General features: G+C 37.0%; 1 protein-coding gene across 6 annotated transcripts in view; it reads right to left on the bottom strand.

Moving 5' to 3' along the window:
• The window catches only part of gria2b (glutamate receptor, ionotropic, AMPA 2b), a 68,997-nt gene that overhangs the window by 24,094 nt on the left and 22,440 nt on the right, over positions 1 to 22,463 (bottom strand). For all 6 annotated transcript variants that reach the window (XR_005130512.1, XM_037540281.1, XM_017682547.2 and 3 more), the window contains exons 3-6: positions 17,160 to 17,399; positions 4,621 to 4,817; positions 716 to 769; positions 331 to 489 (exon numbers count right to left, since the gene is read on the bottom strand). Coding sequence is in view for 5 of the 6 variants with exons in the window: in XM_037540281.1 (XP_037396178.1) it covers positions 331 to 489; positions 716 to 769; positions 4,621 to 4,817; positions 17,160 to 17,399 (650 nt within the window). In the remaining variant the exon portion in view is untranslated. The remainder of the gene's footprint in view (positions 1 to 330; positions 490 to 715; positions 770 to 4,620; positions 4,818 to 17,159; positions 17,400 to 22,463) is intronic.

Below are 22,463 nucleotides of genomic sequence, written 5' to 3'. Positions count from 1 at the left end.
TATTTAAAATTTTTAGGTATTAATGGTTAATGACATTTTAAACTTTGGGGTATTAGTGATTAGTGGCATTTAACTTTTTAGAGTATTAGTGATTAGTGACATTTAAATTTTTGGGGTATTAGCGACTAGTGACATTTAAATTTTCAGGTATAATGGATTAGTGACATTTTGATTTGTTGTGTGTTAAGTAATTAGTGCCATTTAAATTTTTTGGGTTTTAGTGATTAGTGACCTTTTACAATTTGGTCTCATCTTCTTATGAAAGAATGAAAGACATTCACGCTCAAACGTCAGACAGACTGTATGTGGGACGTGAAATATGCTTCTAACCCGTATCTTGCTATCAGCTCCAGGATATTCTTTTTCCTCCAGAGCCTCCCAGCGCTGATCAAACTTGGACACCAAAGGGTCTTCAAAATCCACGATCTGGAAGCCTGAGACGTTGGCTCCTCCATACTGGATTTTGGACAGGTCTCCATCCACAAAGCCCTGAAATATCAGAGAGGAGAACAGTCACATTCACTGAGGCTACAATTGGGACGAGCCTCAGGCAGGTCTTACATAATACTGCTTGTCTTCTTCCTCAACAAGATGGCTGCAGAGGAAGCTTCTGCAAGCTGTTGTATTGTGACCTTCATGATGTTTGTATCATTAACTCTGATACCGATACCATTAAAATTATTGCACCAGATAAAAAAGCTGATATGTCTCTTACCAGGTTTGCTATGATGTAGTGATATCCCTTCACATGCCTCCCAATGGTTATGATCTGGAGGGTGAAATCCAAAAGATTAAATACAGTTTTAGTTCTATTGAACAATGAGTTGTCAGCTGACATTACTTTTACAATAAGATAAAGACAAGTAAAAGCTTGGCTATAAAACAAAACAAAACAAAACAAAACAGATACTGTTCCCTCATTTACCTTTAAAAAAAATAAATAAATAAATGGTATCTGAAATTGTATGAAACAATTGTTAAGATAACCAAAATAATATTTTGCATTAAAGAAAAATTGGATGAACTCATAATGTTTTTATTGATTTTAATATTTTAAAAAATTCTGTATGGTCTCAGTGAATCATTAAATATAGCATAGAGTTATATATAGGATACAGTTTGGAAGCTGTACATATAAGAGTTACTGTCTCTAGAGCAACAGTCACCAACTCTCCACCTTCCTGCATAATTTAATTCCAACCTGCAACTAATAAGCTGCCCCACCCCTTACTTAATTCTAATATACCTGATCCAGCCAATCAGGGACCTGCAAAGCAGGTGTGAAAATATCATTGGGTAAAGCATCTAGGAAAACTTTATTTTACAGTCTCTTATGTTCTGGGCATTAACCAGTGAAGTGTGAGGTACAAATTCTACAGTACTAGATCATTACTTGTCAAATAATGAATGTCAAATAGGTTCTAGATATTAACTGCGTAAGTGTGAGGTACCAATTCCAAAGTACTTTGCAAATATTTGCGGTAAAAGGTTCCACATATTTTATGACATAAAAAGATTGTACATTAATAAAGTACAAAGTCATGTATTTGCTTATTTAGTTTACTATCTAGAACCTGTAAGTCATTCCACTGTATTTCAGTTTAACCATGTTAGCACATACCATCATGCTACACAAAATAAGTTTGTAACTCACATTTACTCATTAAACTTTCACTTTGCATACAAAATAATGCTAATTGAAATGAATTAGATTCAGCTATTTTGGTAAAACAAGACAGCTTGTAACCGTTTCAGCTCAATTCCTAAGTTATACTCATGATAAAATCCTTCAGTATGCAGTGCACTGGTGGTCAGTCAGAGTGCAGTTAGAGGGTCTGCAGAAGGTTATGCTCTGTGTGCCTGTAGACTAAATATATAAAGCTGCTGTTGGGATCAGCTGTATTGATTCAGGCAGCTGGTTAAACACATTTCTGCAAGGCTTAAACACAAATCAATGACTTTTCCCCTGACGGCCTCGAGTCTCAGAATAAATAACCCATTTCACCAAGAATTCTGCTCCCGTTTTCATGGCCATCCATGAAGCCTTTCACTAATGAGCCGGCGGTGGGATTCTGTGCTAGAGATTCTGTGCAGTCCAGCAGAACAGATACTGATTTCAGAAGTGATTAAATCATACGCATTGTGTCATTTTACTCTTACAGTATACAGTACAGTAAAAAATGTAGACCCCACCAACAAGGTTAATACTTAAGAATTTAAATGATAATGTATTATGTTATATCCATTGTGAATTTTACATATGTTTCCTTATGTGTTTAAGAGCTAACTGATCTTATTATATCATTTGGACCATTATTGCTCAGCATAATTTTGATAATATGTGGACATTAACATATTTTCATGTCCTAAAGAAGATTTTATACCTTAAACTTTTATACCTTATGATTTTTAATCTTTCCTGGGATCTTTAATTGTAAACATTTAAGTCATGGCAAAAAAAGAGTTAATAATTAATAATAGTTACAAATAATACAGTTTAAATACATAAACAAAAGTTTGTGCTTAATCTAAAATTTACATTTTTATATTATTTTTTATATATTATAATATTATATATTATATGTTTTTTTTAAAATTATTATTATTTTCTGTATTCCTTACAATTAAACAGGCTGTTTTACTGCACCTTTAAGACTGCTGTATGTAAATGAGACCTGTTTTAATTGGCTGTCTCATTCAAAAAGCAGTCTAGGTTTTCAAACTTTTCAGCAGAAAGACAGTTCAGTGTTCCATTAATTTGGGCCTTTTAACTGTGTTATCATATTGTCCCCTTGGAATTTGAAGGTTCTGTCTGTATTCTAAGCAGTTTTTAAATATTCAGCTTCAGAGATTTTGCATAACTGATAGCAAATAGCAAAACTGATATGTGGAATAAATTTATACAACTAAAAAAAAACACTTCATATAGTGTTAAGACATTATCACAGAATAAGAATATGTGAATAACTGAAATTTGACAAAAAAAAAAGTCAGATAGAACCTTATATAGGGGATGATATGTGTATCTTCTTCAGTCCTGTTGGGAAATCATCTTATGTTCTGACTAGCTGCCTCATTCAAAGAGCTGCTGAGGCTGAAACACTCCTTACAACTTCAGTATGAGTGAGTGCGGCTAAACTGCTCTAGACTGAATAGGCTGAGAATGCAAAGAGGGGCAAATTTCTAAAAGAATCTAAAAAGTTTGAATTTTTAAAAATACTTTCATGGGTAAATTTAGAGTGTTGATGTTTTTGCATGAATATATGAAGGGTACATGCATTAAAACACCTCACAAATCATTTTCTTTCATTATACATATGGTAGGGTGGAGCTTACAAGTACAAGAAAATCAATGCTACGTCATGATTAATACCACCTTTATTAGAGAAATAAGAATGTGTTCACATCACATCTGTTAACATCAACAGTTAATCTTTTCAGAAAGTCAGTATTTAAAACATTGCTATGGATGCATATATGGGATTTTGAAATAAAGCACTTTAAGTGTTTCCAAACTTTTAAATACTGTATTATACCTGCAGCAAACAGCTAAACATGGACACAAAATAATAATCAAGGCTAAGATGACTCTTCTAAAATACAGTGGTGCTTGAAAGTTTCTGAAACCTTTATATTTTTCTATATTTCTGCATAAATTTGACCTAAAACTTCATCAGATTTTCACACAAGTCCTAAAAGCAGATAAAGAGAACCAAATCAAACAAATGAGACAAACATATTAGACCTGGTCATTAAAATGACTGTGAGGTCATGTAGCTGTAGCTTAAAAGTTACCCTGGGTTCTTTTGTGATCTCATGGACTATTACATGTCTTGCTCTTGGTGTCATCTTTGTTGGTGGACCACTCCTGTAAAAGTATCAGTGGTTTTTAATTCCCTCCCTTTGTACACAGTCTGTCTGACTGTAAATTTGTGGAGTCCAAACTCTTTAGACATGGTTTTGTAACCTTTTCCAGCCTGATGAGCATCAACAGTTCTTCTTCTCAGGTTCTCAGAAATCTCCTTTGTTTGTGCCAAGATACACTTCCATAAATGTGTTGTGATGATCAGACTGTGATAGATCCCTGTTCTTTAAATAAAACAGGGTGGTCATTCACACCTGATTGCCATTCCACTGATTGAAAACACTTGACTCTAATTTCACCTTTAAATTATCTGTAATATTAGATTTTTTCTCTCAATAAATAATGAAGTCTAATATTTATGTTTTTCTTTGTGAACCATTGTTTTATTGTCTTTTATATGTTGCCATAAATATAACATAAAAACACACAATATCCCCTTTCCCTCCTTACCTCCCCCTCCTGGGTGTGTTTCGGACAGTACATTTAAAAAGATAGGTACACCTACATATGCATACACGTATCAGAACACAGCTTCATGAAAACAAAAGTATATAAATAAATAAGGTAAATAAGTAAATCAGTAAATAAATCAAATGTGTTGGTTAAATAAAATATCATTTGTTTAATTTGGTTTTCTTTATCTACTATTATGACTTGTGCTTTATGCAGAAATCTAGAAAGTTCTAAAGGGTTCACAAACTCTCAAGCACCACTGTAGAAAGCAAAAACAGTGTTCTAGTATTTCACCTCCTCACCTGCTCCATGATGTCCTTAACTTTGTCCTGCTCGCAGTCCAGGATGACTCTTCTCTCCTTCTTGTTCTCCAAGTCCTGGAAGAGTGACCGGTAAGCCTCGTCCTTCCTCTCGTCCTTCATGTTGCCCACGTTTATTGCCGTCACCTGCCATTTTCTCTCCGCTGCTGTGTCTAGCACCACCTGCAGGGTGGTCAGTCCTGACCAAGACAAACACACACAAATCAGTTAATGCTCACCCATTACAGACCCTTTGGCCAGATGAGATGATGCCTCTGCCTCTTTTCTGTCTTTCCACAAGAGAGCAGACTACTTTTTTGTTTTGTCTCAGTATTTTTCTTCATATTTCGCCAACTGTTGCTGGAAAAAACATCACAGTATTACTACATGATTGATTTGACACAGAAAATAAGAGTCTAAAATTGTCATTTTAGTTTTTGTCAGTCAGAGGGAGGGAACATCCGTGGAAATTGATTTAGCATGACAGCACAATGGCAAATGTGTCAGATAGAGAGAGAGTCGGGGAAAACAGAGTGTATAAGCAGTTCAAATGATACTGTGTGTGTGTGTGTGTGTGTGTGTGTGTGTGTGTGTGTGTGTGTGTGTGTGTGCTTGTTTTTGTATATCTTCTGGACACAAAACAGGGCTTCATTTTTCAAGACCTTTAAGAACTTGCAGGGCCCTGACTTTATAATGCACAATTCACAGATATGGAAGATATATAGAATGTATTGTACTATAGAATTGAACATTATTTAATATAAGCACTTTCATAAAGCGTTTTCAGTACTTTGGAAGTACCTGTTGTTCTTTACGTTGTGGGTAGACATCATGATGAATGAATAAAAAAAAAAAGTCCCAAAATGATGAGGAAAAATGTCTGGTTCCACTGACTTACATTTAAAATAAAGTAGGTTTTTTCATCCTGTAAAGTTACCAAAAAATAAAAAACCTTGTATCTCCAAAATGGTAACTTGACAGGAGAAGGTAAAAACCTACTTCATTTTTAATGCAAGTCAATGGAACCAGAATTTTTCCCAAGTCATTTTGGGTCATTTCCTTTGGTCCAGTCATCATGAAATTGGCACCCAATGTGAAGGGCGACAGGTCATTTCAAATTATGTCAAAAACTGAAAAATGTCAAATATGGAGATAAGAGGTTTTGTCCCAACAACAGCAATATACACACACACACATATATATATATATATATATATATATACACACACACACACACATGCACTCTTGTTTTTGTATCCCACATATATCAGTGTTCCATATAAATATGCATTGAGTCATATGAGACACTGTGCAAAAAGAAGTGTGGGTGTATGTGTGTGTGTGTGTGTGTGTGTGTGTGTGTGTGTGTGTGCGCACAAGCACATAATTCATTTCTGTTTACTTTAAGAGGCTGCTTTGGCAGAGCGGCGTTTTATTTAATGTGTATTTTATTTGCTTTTTAAAAGGAAGCTCACATTTCTTCCTGAAGTAACATTTAAAACCTCGTTAGAAAGGCCCATTAGCTCTAAGTCAGATATAGTGATTGTTTTGTGTGAGGCAAATGAAACAATAGCATTAGATTGATTCTCATTTGAGAACACTCCAAACTTGTTTAAGAGCCCTGTTGGGTCAGACACATGCATCCTCCTCAGTAATGCCTTTTGTAAAGTCCAGCATCATAAAAGTCCATCTCTCTTTCCAGATGCCATTGCTGGAGTATTTCTGCAATTGTACTGAAGGGCCAGATTTCAGCACTAACTTATTTCTGATAATATATTTTTTTGTTTACCTAGACAAGTGCATCTCCAGTACTACAGACATCATCAGCAGTGGGCTCATTTAACTCTTAGACATAGACAGTTTATGCTCTCATTTTGTTTTGTTTATTTCTGAATCATAGCTTATTTAAAAAAGGGGAAGAATAGTTTGGAAAGTGTAGATTCTAAATTTTGAATCCACATTAATGTTTGTATTAATTCATTCTTAAAATTGAATCACATTCCAGAGTTTACAAGCTATACTTATGACCTTCCACCAACTGAGCTGTAAGATATTCTGGTTGGTGTAGTGTAGTGGTTAACACCTCTGCCTTCTACACTGTAGACTGGGGTTCAATCCCTCACCATGGTAAGCGCCCTACACTAAACCAATAAGAGTCCTTGGGCAAGACTCCTAACACCACCTTGGCCTACCTATGTAAAATGATCAAATTGTAAGTTGCTCTGGATAAGAGTGTCAGCCAAATGCCATAAATGTAAATGTAGATCCTAAGGCAGACTCTTCAATTCCAGTCCTGGAAGGCCAGCATCTGCAGATCTAAGATCACATGTTGGAACTATTGTGGTAACATAGCTAAAATAATTCAGTGGGATTCATTGCAAGTGTAATTATACTTGAATAGAAGAGCAAAATAAAAGTTACAGAGTGTATACCAGTTTAAATTACACTCTGCATTTGTAGGTTTATAACTTTATGAAGTGCTTTTTGAACTTTCGTTCATATTATCTGTTGTTAGACATATGTAAGACAACTAGAATGGAATGAAATATGGAATGAAACATTATTATGTATATATATATATATATATATATATATATATATATATATGAGTGTGTGTGTGTGTGTGTGTGTGTGTGTGTGTGTGTGTGTGTATACTTTCATATATAATTTTTCATTACCTATAGGTACACATTTTTTTAAATTTTAAGTTTAAACTTACAATATAAAATACAATAATACATGGCATTTAGAATTTTGAGAAAATCAACAGCACATTGCCATATATTCCACTTTCATATGGAAGACTGAACTCAGACAGACACATGAATCTTTTTATACTTTGTGACCTTTCATCTCTCAGATTATATTCCAGCCCACTGCTTCTGAGTGTTTATTCACCTTTAGACTGGACGTCCCTGCTGTACATTCAGACTCAGACGTGCCCTTATACAATACAGTCAGAATGAATCAGACTGACACAGAGAGAGAGAGAGAGAGAGAGAGAGAGGGAAAGAGAGAGAAAGACAACTGTCTGAAAGAATAACCCCTTTAACTATTAGGGTTTGTATGTGGGTCCATACTTTACCCTGAAAAGACTGATGCACTGAATTAACTTCAAACATACCAAAAGTATTCACTCATCCATCCAAGTCATTGAATTCAGGATTTCCAATCACTTTCATGGCCACATGTGTATAAAACCAAGCACCGAGGCATGCAGACTGCTTCTACAAACATTCGTGAAAGAATGGGTCACTCTCAGGAGCTCAGTGAATTTCAGCATGGTACTGTGATAGGATGCCACATGTGCAACAGTGTCCAGTGTCCACCTGTGTCCAGTGAAATTTCCTCACTACTAAATATTCCACAGTCACCTGTCAGTGGTATTTTAACAAAGTGGAAGTGATTGGGAAGTTCCCAACTTCATGTGGCCTTCAGATTAGCTCAAGGACAGCGTAGGGAGCTTCATGGAATAGGTTTCCAAGGCCGAGCATCTGCATCCAAGCCTTACGTCACCAAGTGCAATGCAAAGCGTCAAATACAGTGATGTAAAGCACCGCCACTGGACTCTAGAGCAGTGGAGATGTGTTCTCTGGAGTGACGAATCATGCTTTTCCATATGGCAATCCGTTGGATCACTCTGGCTTTGGCAGTTGTCTGACTGCATTGTGCCAAGTGTAAAGTTTGATGGAGGGGGCATTATGGTGTAGGGTTGTTTATCAGGAGTTGGGCTCAGCCCGTTAGTTCCAGTGAAAGGAACTCTTAATGCTTCAGTAGACCAAAGGGTGGTGCCGATGATTGGATGATTTGGATGGGTGAGTGAATACTTTTGGAAATATAGTGTAACTTTGCTGATGCAACAGCATACCTTTTTTTGGACATAATTTGAAAATGCATAATTTGAAATTTCATGATGAATAGTCTAAAAGAAATGACCCAGAATCACTTGAAAAATATGTAAAATTATCATGTTGGATGCAAGGTTTTCTTCCCACAACAGCGATATGTATACACACTGAAAAAACACTAGCTCATCTCACACTGTCTGCAGAGGAGATGAGAATGTGAGAATGTGTAGTATCTCTTTGTTTTTGGAGGAAATGCATTTGAACTGCGACATTGTCCTCTGGGCCTGGAGGAAGTTAATCCTCTTACAAGAGTTACATCAGGTCTCTAGTTGCAATTAAAGACAGATTGGATTGTTCTTTGCTCTTTTCTTTAGTGAAAACCTAGTCTAGTGGAGCATCTTCAGAGTTTTTCTATAGTCAGAAACAACAAGGAGGAGTATAGACTCTCACTCTCATCCTAATCCATGACCTCTTCATAATTGGGGTGGCTAATTAATTCATCCTCACACCTCAGATGAGGGGCTAAGGCTCAGCTGGTGTGTCTGAAATAGGCAATGAGATTATATAATGTAATGGATCAATGAGCATAAAGGCTGCAATATGAGAACACAAAGAGACGGACAGAAACTGAAGCTCATTAACCAGCTCAGAAGAATAAGTAATACTGGTGTGAAGTGAAAAATCGATAGAAACAGAAAGAGAAAAATGAGCTGAAATAAAGGACTCGGGACTTTCACGGCATCTGTTCTGTTCTCATATTCTCCAGCGTTTAGGATAATAGCTGCTTCTCGATTGGTCTCAGCTTGCTGTCTTTGCTATCATCTCTCTCCCTCTTTCAGTGCAGTTCAATTCATGGTGGTCTTTATTGGCATGTCAAGCTTAAGCTATGAACAATAAAGTAATAAATTGAACACGATGGAGCCTCTAAGCAAGCAAAAGTGAGACTTGGGAAGTTTTGCGAAAGGCAATAAATTAAAAAGAAGTTTAAAATGAGAATGGTGGAAGGCAAACTAACAGGACTTGGTATGTGTCGGGACATTTGTGAGCAAGCAGGAAAACTTGCTGCCATGACAGCATTTTATGGGGGTTTTATGAGCAGAAACAGTGAACCATGTACTGTTGTGCAACAAGAGTTATTCTAAACTTATTTTAGCATTGTTATGACCATTATAATGTAATTAAATATGGAAAATTTCAAAATAAAACCTGCCACTATGATAAGACATAATGTCAAGTTTATTTGCAGAACAACATTCAGGCTATTCCTGAAACTCATGAAAACTACGCTGACGCCTATTAGCACCATTAGGAATAAAACATGATGGCAATTGGCTTCATGGTTGCCATTGGATACCAATATGGAATGATGAAGTGTATCGGGAATTAGTCCCAGAACATCTGATTAATCGATCAAATTCCTTTACACTGTGATTTCAACCGACCAAGAAAACACGAAGTATAGTATGTGACTGTAAACGGGTTTTAATGGGTTCTATGACTTTTCTCAACAGGGGGGTACATTAAATGTAACTCTCCAGCCGTTTTATGGACGAAAGATGGATTAAGTGATGATATCGCTCAGCAGAAGCAGCCAAATGTTAATGTGCCATTGGGCTGCTTCAGCCATTGTGGCAGAGAGTGCATGTGCATGTGACGTTACTGGGACTGAGAGTGCATGTCTACAGCCAGAGTCTATTGGAAAACTTGGATTAGGACATGTTCTGTAGCGGTAAGCAAGTTTCCTGTCACCCTCCTCTCATTAGCTCATTTGTCATGTTTGACTGTGCTATGTTCAAGCTCATTTGTGATGTACTTGCAACATACTAATCCGCTACACAACCACAAATCACTTTTTTCAGATGTACTAAGAAAGCATGTGTCTTCAATGAAAAATAAGAGCTCTGCACTTTGAACCAAATACCAGCCTATAGAAATAGAATCAGAATCACTTTATTTTGCCACAAATGTTACACAAAGAAATCAAATACAAAGAATTAGTCTTGGTGAGTCAAATCTGTAGGACATATGACCAGAGAAGCATACAGACTGTTAAAAAGTACTAAGCTGAGGGAAAAGTACAAAAACAATATATAGAATATTACAGAGCCCTGCTGGTGACATCCTGTATAAATAAAAATGAAATTACTAAGTTGTGGCCACACATTAGAATCTCGTTCCTACGTGTTGACACAGCATGGTCACAACTTAGTAAGCTGTGGGAACAAGATAATTAAGTTGAGGCCACAACTTAGTAAGACATTGCAACAAGATCAAGCCTTATTAAACTGTGGTCAAGCCTTAGTTCTCTCATTCACACGTCTTACTAAGTTGTGGCCGTGCATTAGGATCTCATCCCCATGCCTTACTAAGTTGGGGTCATGACTTAATTATCTCGTCCCCGTGCCTTACTAAGTCGTAGTCATGTTTTTTTGTTTGTTTTTTTAATCAATAGGGTTAGGGTTAGGGTTAATTTTAATTTTTAAATTTTTTAGGGTCAATTTTTTATTTGATTCTACAAGATGATGGAAGAAATTAGAGCAATGGTTATAAAGACAGTTTACAACTTAATAACAGTAAATATCCAGACAAAGAAAAACAAGCACACACACACACACACACACACACACACAAAGTGTACGTAATGTTCACAGATCACTTTATGTCAATCTGTTACACTGCAGTCATGTCCAGTTTTTTGTAGTGTTCCACTTCAGACTTTACATTATACCAAAGTACACTTCATTGAATTGTCCATCATCAGTCAGCAAACTCCCCCTTTTCAAGAAAATTCAGGAACACCTCGCATATATCTCTGAATTCAATCATTTTACCCTTGAAAAAATATGTTATTTTTTCCAATGCAAGACTTGAGGTCATTCCTTTTATCCACTGTGATAGACCAGGGGCTTCTTCCTTTTTCCAGGATCGAGCTATTACATGTTTAGCTTCAAGGAGACATAGGTTAATCAAGGAGGATTCTTTTTCATGGATTTTAAGTTCATCTGGGAATATTTGAAAAATGCACAGTCATGTGTTATATTTCTTTATATGGTGCACCACCAGCAGGGCTCTGTAGAATATGGAATAAGGAGTAATAATAAACAGCCAATGTGAAAGGAGAGGTAGATATAAGATGTTTGGATATCTGTACATACACAGGTATGAATGTCTTTCTTAACAATAAGCCATCATTATAAGCCATCCAATATTAATTCATCTTTTACAAGAGGCTTTTATTTATTTATTTTTTTTTTGGAGTGCAGGGCGTCTTTAAAAATGAAGTAATACTTGATTAATAAATTTTAAATAATTAATTGATTAAATAATTTTCAATATGCAATATTTAAAATAGCTTAGTCTCTAGTATTAGATATTTTCAGATGCCCAAACTTAAAACACTTAAAAAAGGGGTGGTGTAGAACATATGTTTTACATTTTGTTAAGAAGCAAGTAAAGGGAGTATCATAGAAAAGAGCAGATAAACGTCAAGCTCTGGCTCATTACACACTCTACTCGTATAGATTTAATGGAATTAAACTTTGAGCATTATTTAGTGAATTTATCATGTTTACAACTAATCCTTCATAAACGTACTGCTGTCTATACAAAAGGTATGAGGTGAAATACAATGTGATCAGGCTAGCAATACTAGCCAAGAAAACATACTGAAGTATTAAACTGGAGTGGTTTTATTAAAATATGGTGGCATATCCCTGAATAAAGAATTATATAAGATGTAGGTAGGTGGAGCTCGTAAAGCAGTCAATGAGTAGAAGTACAAGGTCAGTGTACTTGGCCACAGAAGGGAAGCACAAAGCAGGTATTTCTAATAAAGTGGCCAGTGAGTGGAAACACAAGGTGGGCTTTTCTAATAAAGTGGCCAGTGAGTGGACAGACATAGAGTCGGCCCCAGTAGCCAGTGACTTTTACAAGAGTTTGATCAATTCCCAAAGGATGCTCATTCCTACTGAACACTCTCTCTTTCTCTTTCTCTTTTTCTCTCTCTCTGTCTCTCTCTCTCTCTCTCTGTTGCATCTTAACAGGCTTTACAAGAAAGAGACAAATAACAGCATTATATTAAGAACAGAACAAATGAGAGAAGCAACAATTTGATTTAAAAATGGTTCTTTGCATAGTGAAAGGTTCTTTAGATTGATGGAGAATGTGCTGTAGATGGTTTCAGCACCAACAAAGGTTCTGTTACTTTTACAAGCTCAAATCGTAAAAACAGCAGAACAATTGGTGCTATAACTCACCCTTTTCCAAAAGGTTCTTTATAGACCCATCTACAGCACATTCTCTATCAGCCTGAAGAATCCTTTCGCAATGCATAGACCCCTTTAATCATGCAAAGGCTTCGTTGAGTGTTTATTGGTCTATGTAAAACCATTTTCTTTACTAAAGAACCCTTGAAGAACCATCTTGTTTAAGAGTGTATGACACACAAGTAGAATATGATACCACCACTGTCACCACTGTCACCTTCTATAAATGCCAACCAGGTCTCATGGGATATACGTACCTCTGACCACTTTTTTGCAGAGCCACAAATACGTACCCTCGAGTATGTTTTGCTGCACTTTTGAGAAACAAATGTCCATTGGGGGCGCTAAAGAGACGCTTATGCTTTAATGTAACATTGCAATTATTTTGCCTTTGAAAATGATGAATTTTGATCATTTTTAAGCTGTCAGTAATCAGCGCTATTTTAATGATAAATGTAAAATAATTTCAGAACACCTGTGATGTCTGCCGTTTTGTGAGTGGGCAAAGCAGGTAGCTAATGTCGCCTCTAACACAGCTTCAGGTATGTAGCTATAGCTATAGCTGGGGCTTTTCTCCTATAATATTAGTTTGGTGGATAAAGCAGATTGTGTACTTGCTGGCTACCAAGCAGAGGTTCCCATAACCTTTTGCCTGAAGATATAGGGGGACAAGGGTACTATATACTGATTTAGGGGCGACTTATCTAGCTAGCCCCCTTCAATTATGTGTCCTACAGTACTCGAGGGCCCTGCAAAAAAGGGGTCAGAGGTATGTATATCACATGAGACCAGGTTGATAAATACTTATCTAGAACCAAGATCTACAGTTTTCTTTTTATATACAGTATGAACCATTTTTTATCTCAGACCATGCATCACTCAAACCTTCCAGCCAGCAAACATGACAAAGAGACAGAATGAGAGAAAGAAAGAGTTTGTATGTGGGGGGGAGTTGTGCGCAAGGAGGTTGGGATGGGGTTGGAATGGTCCACTGTGGAAAATAGAAACTGAGACACAATGTCCAGCATGTCAAGCATACACAAACAAGAACATCTAAGACCAACACAGCCCTCAGCAAACTGTTCAGTCTGACCTCCAGCACCAAACAGACCATTTGTTTATTGCATCCAAGGTATTTGGCAGAATTTATTGTCTGGCTAATTCCATTTACATCTTTCCCTGACCACAAGAGATACACTGAAAGACATAAGAATCTGCAAAGACAAACAAGCCAAGATTGACTCTGTCATCAGAAACTGACCACTGACAAACATCTAGAGGATGGCTAACACAAACTGTGCATCAACACATGGGCTACACTCTCTAACCGTACACCAGCAAGACAGGAGTTTCTAATAAAGTAACTAGTTTTTTTGACACTATCCTTCCTCCTATCCTTGTCATATTATTTGTTTTGTTTATTTATATACAGCAAAAATGTACAACATTGCTTGAAATATTACAAACTTCACTCAAAATCAATATTTGATTGATATTTCATGTATCAAATAATACATAACATAGTGAAGTGATACACTTTATTTAAATGCTACCTACACAAAGCTTCATAGCACATGCATAAGCATTGAATAACGTATTTATATTTAAAAAGCAACCGTTGAATATTTATGAACAGCTTATGACAGTATTACAAGATGACAATAAATATTTTATGAAGTAAATAACATTGTGTTGAGGCCCTTAAACTAAAGTGTCCCATTTATAACACTGTTTTGAAGAACTCATAATGGTAATTATAAACATAATATACTTTATGCACAGGTATGTAGGCAAACATATGCATGGAAACAGTCATCTAAGTTTGAGCGTATCAGAATCTTCCATAGAAATGATGTCATGTACTTGATTTAATTATTTTTATTAAGAAGCATCTTATCCATAGTTTTACAATTCTACTGCATGCATTATGACAGCAATTTACAAACTTCACTTTCTTGCATTAAATAGTCCTTAATTATAAAATTATATATCATTTTATAATTATATAATGATTATTAATAATCAGTCCCAATCATTAAATTAAAAAGTCTAACAACAATTTGTGCAAGTGTCCTTTTGGAGTATGTTGCCTTGAGGCCACGTGGTGAGACAATGGGAAGAAATGGCATAGTGCCAGTTTCCCTGATGTGGTGAGACCTGCCTTGTGACTGGCTAAATCTATTCCACTGTCACACAATGTTGCTTCTAGGCAACAAACATATTTCTGCAGATTCTCATAACAAAAAATTCATTGTGAATGTTAAAAAGGTTTAAATGTGCACACTAAGAGATCATTTTACCAAGCACATGCTTTTTATTGACTTACTCAAACTGTTCCCTTTGTTGTTAACCCTGTTTTTGTCTTTAAATATGTATAATGTTGTTCTAAAGTGAGGAAAATGAGTTTGTTGCCCTGAGGCAACATCCATGACTTAGCAAGACATGGGAATGAGATTAATTTAAATTAATGGTGGCCTAGACTTATCTCGTTATCTCATTAAGTTGAATACCTGTTTACACCCCGGTATATGTGCAGCAACCAAATTGGTTTATTTGGATTCTAAATGTTTTTAATAGTTCTGTTTTTCTTCAGTTCCACTGTAGCCATTAATACTGCATTCCTAATTGTACCTAATTTGATCACTTTCCACTCTGACCTTGAGCACAATTCAGATCATTTTTTATGGCAGCCAAGACATTTGTCTGAATTCAGTTCCTAGTTTAATGAAATTCAAATCTGCTTCACTGAACTATGAGTGAAGCACAGCTCCACACTTTGCACTCAGTTCTGCCTCTCTTCACTTGAGACTTTTGAATAAAGTTCAGTATGTTTGTCTTTCTCCAGTATCAGGCCAATCCACTTTTCAAGAGCATTGAAAAACAGACACAGGGACAGAAAATTTAAAATGATAGCTCAACAAAAATCTAATTTGTAGATTTGTAGATTGAGTGTTCATAACCACGTTGGCCAGTAAAATGGATTAGCATGTGGAATTGCAGTTTTCCTATCACTGTATAAAAGAAGCTCAGTGCTAAATAGTTTTTTGAACCACCATTCATATCGCTATGGAAACACTTATTATTGATCTGTTTTATAATATCAGCCTATCAGGACAGACCTCCTCATTCAACATCACCTGAGTTCTAACACCTAGTTTATTTGTATAAGTATTGCCACTGTGTTATACTATGCATACTGAGCAGTCTTTCCTGTCAGTTTCTCTGTTTGTGTATGACCTTAATGTGTTTTTGGGACTTTTTTTTTTGCTTGTGATCTCTTTTGTTTTGTTTTTTTGTTTGTTTGTTTTGTTTTGTTTTGTTTTTGTTGTTTTTGTTATTGTTTTTTGACTTTGGGCTTTTTTTCAAGGTTGCTTTTGTGCCCTAATGCATTGTCAGCTGTTTTTGACATGGGTCAGTTTTTGTTTCTTGTTTATAGATTGCTTTTTAGATCTTGTTTTAGATTCCTGAGTTTGATTTTAATCCGTGCGCGTCTGGTTTGTTCTCATAGCCTGACATTTACAGAAATCATAAATTATTGGATAAAACATCCAAGGGCGTTTTCACACATGGGCCAATTCAGTGTATGAAATGGACCCAGACTTCTGAGCCATAGCTTTCTGTGCATATGTGAACACAGCAAATGAACTCAGACCCCTCTAAATGGACCCAAAAATGAACCAAACTGTTCGGATCACTTTGTGATTTGACTGATTTGTGCATTGTGAAAACAAAATGGCCCCAGTCTGCTTTTGCTTTGCTTTAGGGTGAAGACCTTGAGGCTCAGCATATGCACAGCCACAGTCTTCAGCACTTCAGAAAGTAAAAACAGACCACCAAGGATCATTTATAAGGTTCTACTCAGGATAAAGCCTGTCCGTGATCTACGACAGGACAGCAACCCTGACAAGCAATAATACCATGCTGGGCACGCATGCAATTCAGAACTATAAATGAAAATTCACCACTGCTCTGTCAAATACACTGTTTCAGTGAGCAGTACAGATGAAAACGGAATCCACTGTGGCAGATGTGCAAGGTCTGAGCTCTAATCGTGTTGCAGTCTGAACAAGAAATTTTCTGAGTCCTCTTTATAGTGCACTTACATTGCAAACACAAAAAGAACTGAGGTCATTTGCAGTTGGCTACATGTCAGGTTCACTTTAACAGAATATAGTTCAGGTCATTTAAATGGATCTATATGTGAAAACACCATAAAAGACCCTTTTGGGGAACAGCATTAAAATCCACATTTTAAAAGATTTTTTTTTTTATTTAAAATAATAAAAGTGGCAGACATGGCAAATGATTCTGAATTTTGAACAATATTTACTAGAATAACTATGACAACAGCTCATTATTAGTGGTAAAGACTTGGATACACTTTTGTGTAGGATACATTTTAGTCAGTGGAAGCCCAGCAGGCTCTTACCTCGGTCACTGTCGTATAGGTAGGCGAATTTGTCCCACTTGTAGTACTCGATAAGGCTCAACAGAGGCCCTTTGATGTCTGGCCTCATTTGGAGGATGAACTGCTGGGTGCCATCCAGCGGGAAGCTGGGGGTGATGAAGGAAACATGCAGCGTTCCGCAGAATGATGTTATCGTATTCACCGACTTCTTGTCGTAGAATCCAAAAATAGCATAAACTCCTCTGGAAAACTGCGAACAGACTGAAGAAACAGAGATGATTACAACATGATATTAAACACCTCTGGACATACGGTCATATGCAGATGTTTGGGCACCGCTGGTCAAATCACACATCCATATACTGTCAGAAAAAAGACAGTTCTTCAAGGGTTCTTTAGAAAAGGGAATGGAAAAAAAAAATGCTATATAGAACTATTTTGTGCTTAAATAGTTCTTTGCATGGTGAAATGGTTGATGGTGAATGTGTAGAATATGGTCCTGTATAGCAACAGAAAGGGTTCAGCTATACTTATGGTGTCAAGCTGCTGACAATAGAAAAAAAACATTTTTGATGCTATATGGGACCATTATACAGCACATTTTCCATCTGTCTCAAGAACCCTGCAAAGAACCCTTTAGTCAAGCATTTTTCTTTACTAAATAAGTCTTGAAGAGCTATTTTTTGTGTGTAGTTGATTATACAGGTCATGTTTGGTGTCTATATTTGCTCTGGAGCTACAAGTCAATCACTGCATTGTATTGAACTCTTTAACTGTTGCAATTAATTTTAAATACACTTCAATATTTTATTTTGAAATACAAAATACCATGGAGAATGCCTATCAGCTACATTCACTACAAATGGAAACATGGCTAAGAAAAAGAATTAACTAATTATCAGCATATTTATAAATCACATTCAGTCATCAGGTGCTGATCTGTAGTGATGAGACTGAGAGTAGTAGTAAAATATTGCTTTTGTTTATATGAATTATCAAGTGTTTAATCAAATTATTTAACCCCTTAAATATCCATGGCGGGGCGGCACGGTGGTGTGGTGTGTAGCGCTGTCGCCTCACAGCAAGGACTGGGTCCTCTCTGTGTGGAGTTTGCATGTTCTCCTCGTGTCTGTGTGGGTTCCCTCCGGGTTCTCCGGTTTCCTCCCACAGTCCAAAGACATGCAGTCAGGCCAATTGGACGTGTTAAATTGCCCCTGGGTGTGAGTGTGTGAGTGACTGGCTGTGTCTGTCTGTCTGCCCTGCGATGGACTGGCGACCTGTCCAGGGTGTATCCTGCCTTCCGCCCGATGACCGCTGGGAAAAGCTCCAGCACCCCCCTGTGACCCTGACGGGGAAGCGGCTTAGAAAATGGATGGATGGATGGATGGATGGAATATGCATGGCCCATTGGTGGACCTATTACACACTGCTATCTATGAGCAGCTCAGCCAGTTTGCATTGAAGTCACTAGTAATTACTGAATAATAAGCCTTGGTATGCAATAATCCTAATCAGTCATTTTGCTCATAGAATTTGCCATGATGAAAACACTTTTACTCACTAACTATATCACATAAAGGTAATTTAATTTCTAATCTGTTTTCCTTTATTTCTATTTCAGAATAGCCATGCAGGATGGCATCAGGTGTTCTGTATTTAATCATCGGCAGCATATTGAATATATTCCTTTAGACCGCAGAGATTTCATTTCTTCTGTTTTTTGGGACAGTCCTATTAGGATTAGCTCAGCAGGTGAGCCACAGCTTAGATATTTAAATGCCATGGCTGAGTCAAACTTTTGCTGAGTGTTTCATGAAGTCCACTTAATCACAATAATTTCCTGAGATGCTACACTCTCAGAAATAAGGGGGCAAGACTGTCACTGTGGCAATGCCCCTCTTGTCAGTGGGGTGGTACCCTCAAGGGAACATCTCAGTGCCTTTAGTCAGGGAACATAATTGTATCATAATATAATGAAATTATATTTTCTAAGCTGTATTGACTCCACACACCCCGTCTCGTCTCCACGCTTTTTATTACGGATATGTACTTTTCACCTGGAAAAGCTTATTTAAGGTACACAGTTGGACCTTAAAACCACTGTTGTACCTTTGAGGGAATATGTACATTGTCCCACAGATAATGGGATGGCTTGGCAGTACTGTCATCTCTAATAAAATTATGAGCAGATCGATCATGGAAAAATGGGGAAATCAATCAATTTCAACATGTCCCTTAAAAACATGCTCTGAATCTATTCAAACATCGAATAGTCAAGAGTGTCATTGTTGAGTAAACTTAAAATTGTTGTTTAAACTACCATGAAATGCTAAATTAAGTCATCTGAACCTCATGCAGTCATATGTTCTTACCATCTGTAGAAGACTAGTATGTTAGGCTGTAGCCAAACGGTAAAAACGAGTTAAAGACGTGCATTCAGAAAACAGCAGTTTTTTTTCCATAGTTCTGGTTGAGTTTTCTGAGCATAATACACTGCTCAATAAAAGGTTCAAGTTTTTTTAGAGGAAAACAGTATCACATGCATTTTAGCAGCAAATATTATTGACAGTATTACCTCTGAAATACTGCCAAAGACCACACATTTTTTTTTTTTCCAGTACAGTTCAAATTATTCATGTAGCACTTTGAACAAATTGTAATGGCAGGACAGAGTACCAGACGCTTGCAGATAAAAAGGAGATAGAGTTTAATCACCAAGTAATGAGATGATCCAAAAATAGGCAAAACACAAATCAAAGTCAGAGTCGAATCCACAGGTCATGCACAGATCAGTCCAAACAAGCAACTGTACAAGAGGGCTTGGCAAGAGTCAAAAACCAGAGAAACATGGCAAAGGTTCAGAACATAGGAAATACAAACAAGACAGACTGTAAACGCTCGGTGATCGCATAGCAATACCTCGCAATGTGTCTATCTGAAGCCCAGGCTTAAATACTCTAAACAGACTAATGTGTACAGGTATAGTGAGTCAGTAATCTGGGGACTGAGATTGCTGATAGGACTGTTGGGAAAACATGTGATCTTCCATGGATTCTTGGGAGTTAGAGTTCTCTAAGAGTCCGCAGGCACATGATCCGTCATGTGATCTCCCAGGGCACTCTGAGAGATGAAGTCTGTTTCTTTGTCCGAGACGGCCGAATGCGTGACACAAATTATGTTGTAACAAATGTTTAAAATTAAGTCTATAGTTTTCAAGAAATCAAGGTCCAAGTAGAAGTATCTGGCAGTAACAGGAAAACTCTAAGAGCATGAGGAAGAACCACTGAGAGGAACCAAGACTCAGAAGAAGAATCTTCCCAAGAGCATGAGGAAGAACCACTGCGAGGAACCAAGATTTAAAAGTAGAATCTCTCTAAGAGCATGAGAAAGAACCAAGACACAAAAGGAGAACCTCCCTAAGAGCGTGAGGAAGAACCACTGAGAGGAACCAAGACTCAGAAGAAGAATCTTCCCAAGAGCATGAGGAAGAACCACTGAGAGGAACCAAGATTTAAAAGTAGAATCTCTCTAAGAGCATGAGAAAGAACCAAGACACAAAAGGAGAACCTCCCTAAGAGCGTGAGGAAGAACCACTGAGAGGAACCAAGACTCAGAAGAAGAATCTTCCCAAGAGCATGAGGAAGAACCACTGAGAGGAACCAAGATTTAAAAGGAGAATCTCTCTAAGAGCATGAGAAAGAACCAAGACACAAAAGGAGAACCTCCCTAAGAGTGTGAGGAACACGCACTGAGAGGAACCAGTACTTAAAAGAAACCCATGGTGCTCAAAACCTGCTCTACACACAAAGCATCATGTAGCTTTATGATAAACTGAACCTGTGCAGGTATTTGTGGTATTTTTTCTTGCTTAATTGTAAAGAAACAGCGAGAAGATTGAAGCTTTGGAAGGAGGTGTCCCAGACTTTTGGTGGTATATTATTCATACCTAGTGCTGTGTGTTTGAGGTGAGGCTGAGGGTCAGCAGAGGTGAGTGTGGGCAGTTGGAGAGTATTGATTGAGCGTAGGCGTTAACAGATGTATTGACGAGGTGAGAGAGAGGAGCAGGAAATGCCGCTGAGGTGGTTTTAGATCCAATGACTCATTTCCTCTCCAGCTCACATGCACTCTCTGACAGAGTCGTCTGCGTTTGTACCAACACAGCCTGCGTTCCCCGCTGCTGCACAAGCTCTACAACCTCAGCATGGATTAGTGCAGCATGAATTGTGAATATACCTGAGGAGAGTGCCGTCTTTTACCGCACAGCAGGCTGTTACATAACTCCTGCTGAAATTCTCCGTCTTTAAGTGGTAGAACACTGACTCGGATGATCCCGTTTCATTCTTACTGTCGCCTTATTACAGCTTTGTTTCAGCCTTATTACAACAGTCTCATTGCCGTCTTTCTAAGCCTTATTATAGCCTTACACAGTTGATTATAATAAAATCTTATTATAGTATGGCTCAGCATAGTACAACGCTGCTTCGTATGACCTCATTATATCCTTCTTTCAGTCTTATTGCAGCCTTATTTTTTTCCTTTATAAAGCTTTATTACAGCAATCTTATTTGTCTCATTACAGTTTAATTGCACCCTAAATATTGGTTCATTATAGTCATATTTCAGCCTTGTTACAGCCTTAGATAGTAGATTACAAAAGAATTTTAAATAGTATAGCAATATAGTAGAATGCTGATTGGTATGACCCCATTACATCCTTACTTTGACCTTATTACAGCCGTGAAACAGCCACAGCCTTGTTTTAGCCTTAAATCAGATTTACTTAAGCCTTATATTCTAGTTTTAACAGAACTTTGTTATAGTATTGCTTTATTATAGTACAATGCTGGCTCTTATAACATTCTTTCTTCCTTACATCAGCCTTGTTACAGGCTTATTTGAACATTATTACAGCTCTATATTCAGCCAAATTAAAACCTTATTATAACCTTATTTCAGCCTTAAAATACTTCTTTTTCAGCCTTATTTCAGGCTCACAACAAAATATTTCAACTTGATTAGAGCTTTATTATAGCCTTATTCAGCTTGATTTCGGTCTTAATACAGGCTTATTTAGTCTTATTTTAGCCTTATTTCATTCACATTAAAGCCTTATCTATATAGCCTTATTTCATCCTTGTGGTGGCTTTATTTCAGATTTATTTGGACATTATTGATCCCAATGCAGCCATGTTACAACCTTATTTCAGCACCATTATAGCCTTTTTTCACCCTTATTTTAGCTTTATTTCAGACTTATTTCATTTGTATTACAGACTTATTATATCCCTATTACAGCATTATTATAGCCTTACAATAGCCTTGTTT

Source organism: Pygocentrus nattereri, chromosome 8 (assembly GCF_015220715.1).
Source record: "Pygocentrus nattereri isolate fPygNat1 chromosome 8, fPygNat1.pri, whole genome shotgun sequence".
Lineage (NCBI taxonomy): Eukaryota > Metazoa > Chordata > Actinopteri > Characiformes > Serrasalmidae > Pygocentrus > Pygocentrus nattereri.
Note: the sequence above shows the minus strand (reverse complement) of the source record. Positions and strands in the feature narration are given on the sequence as shown.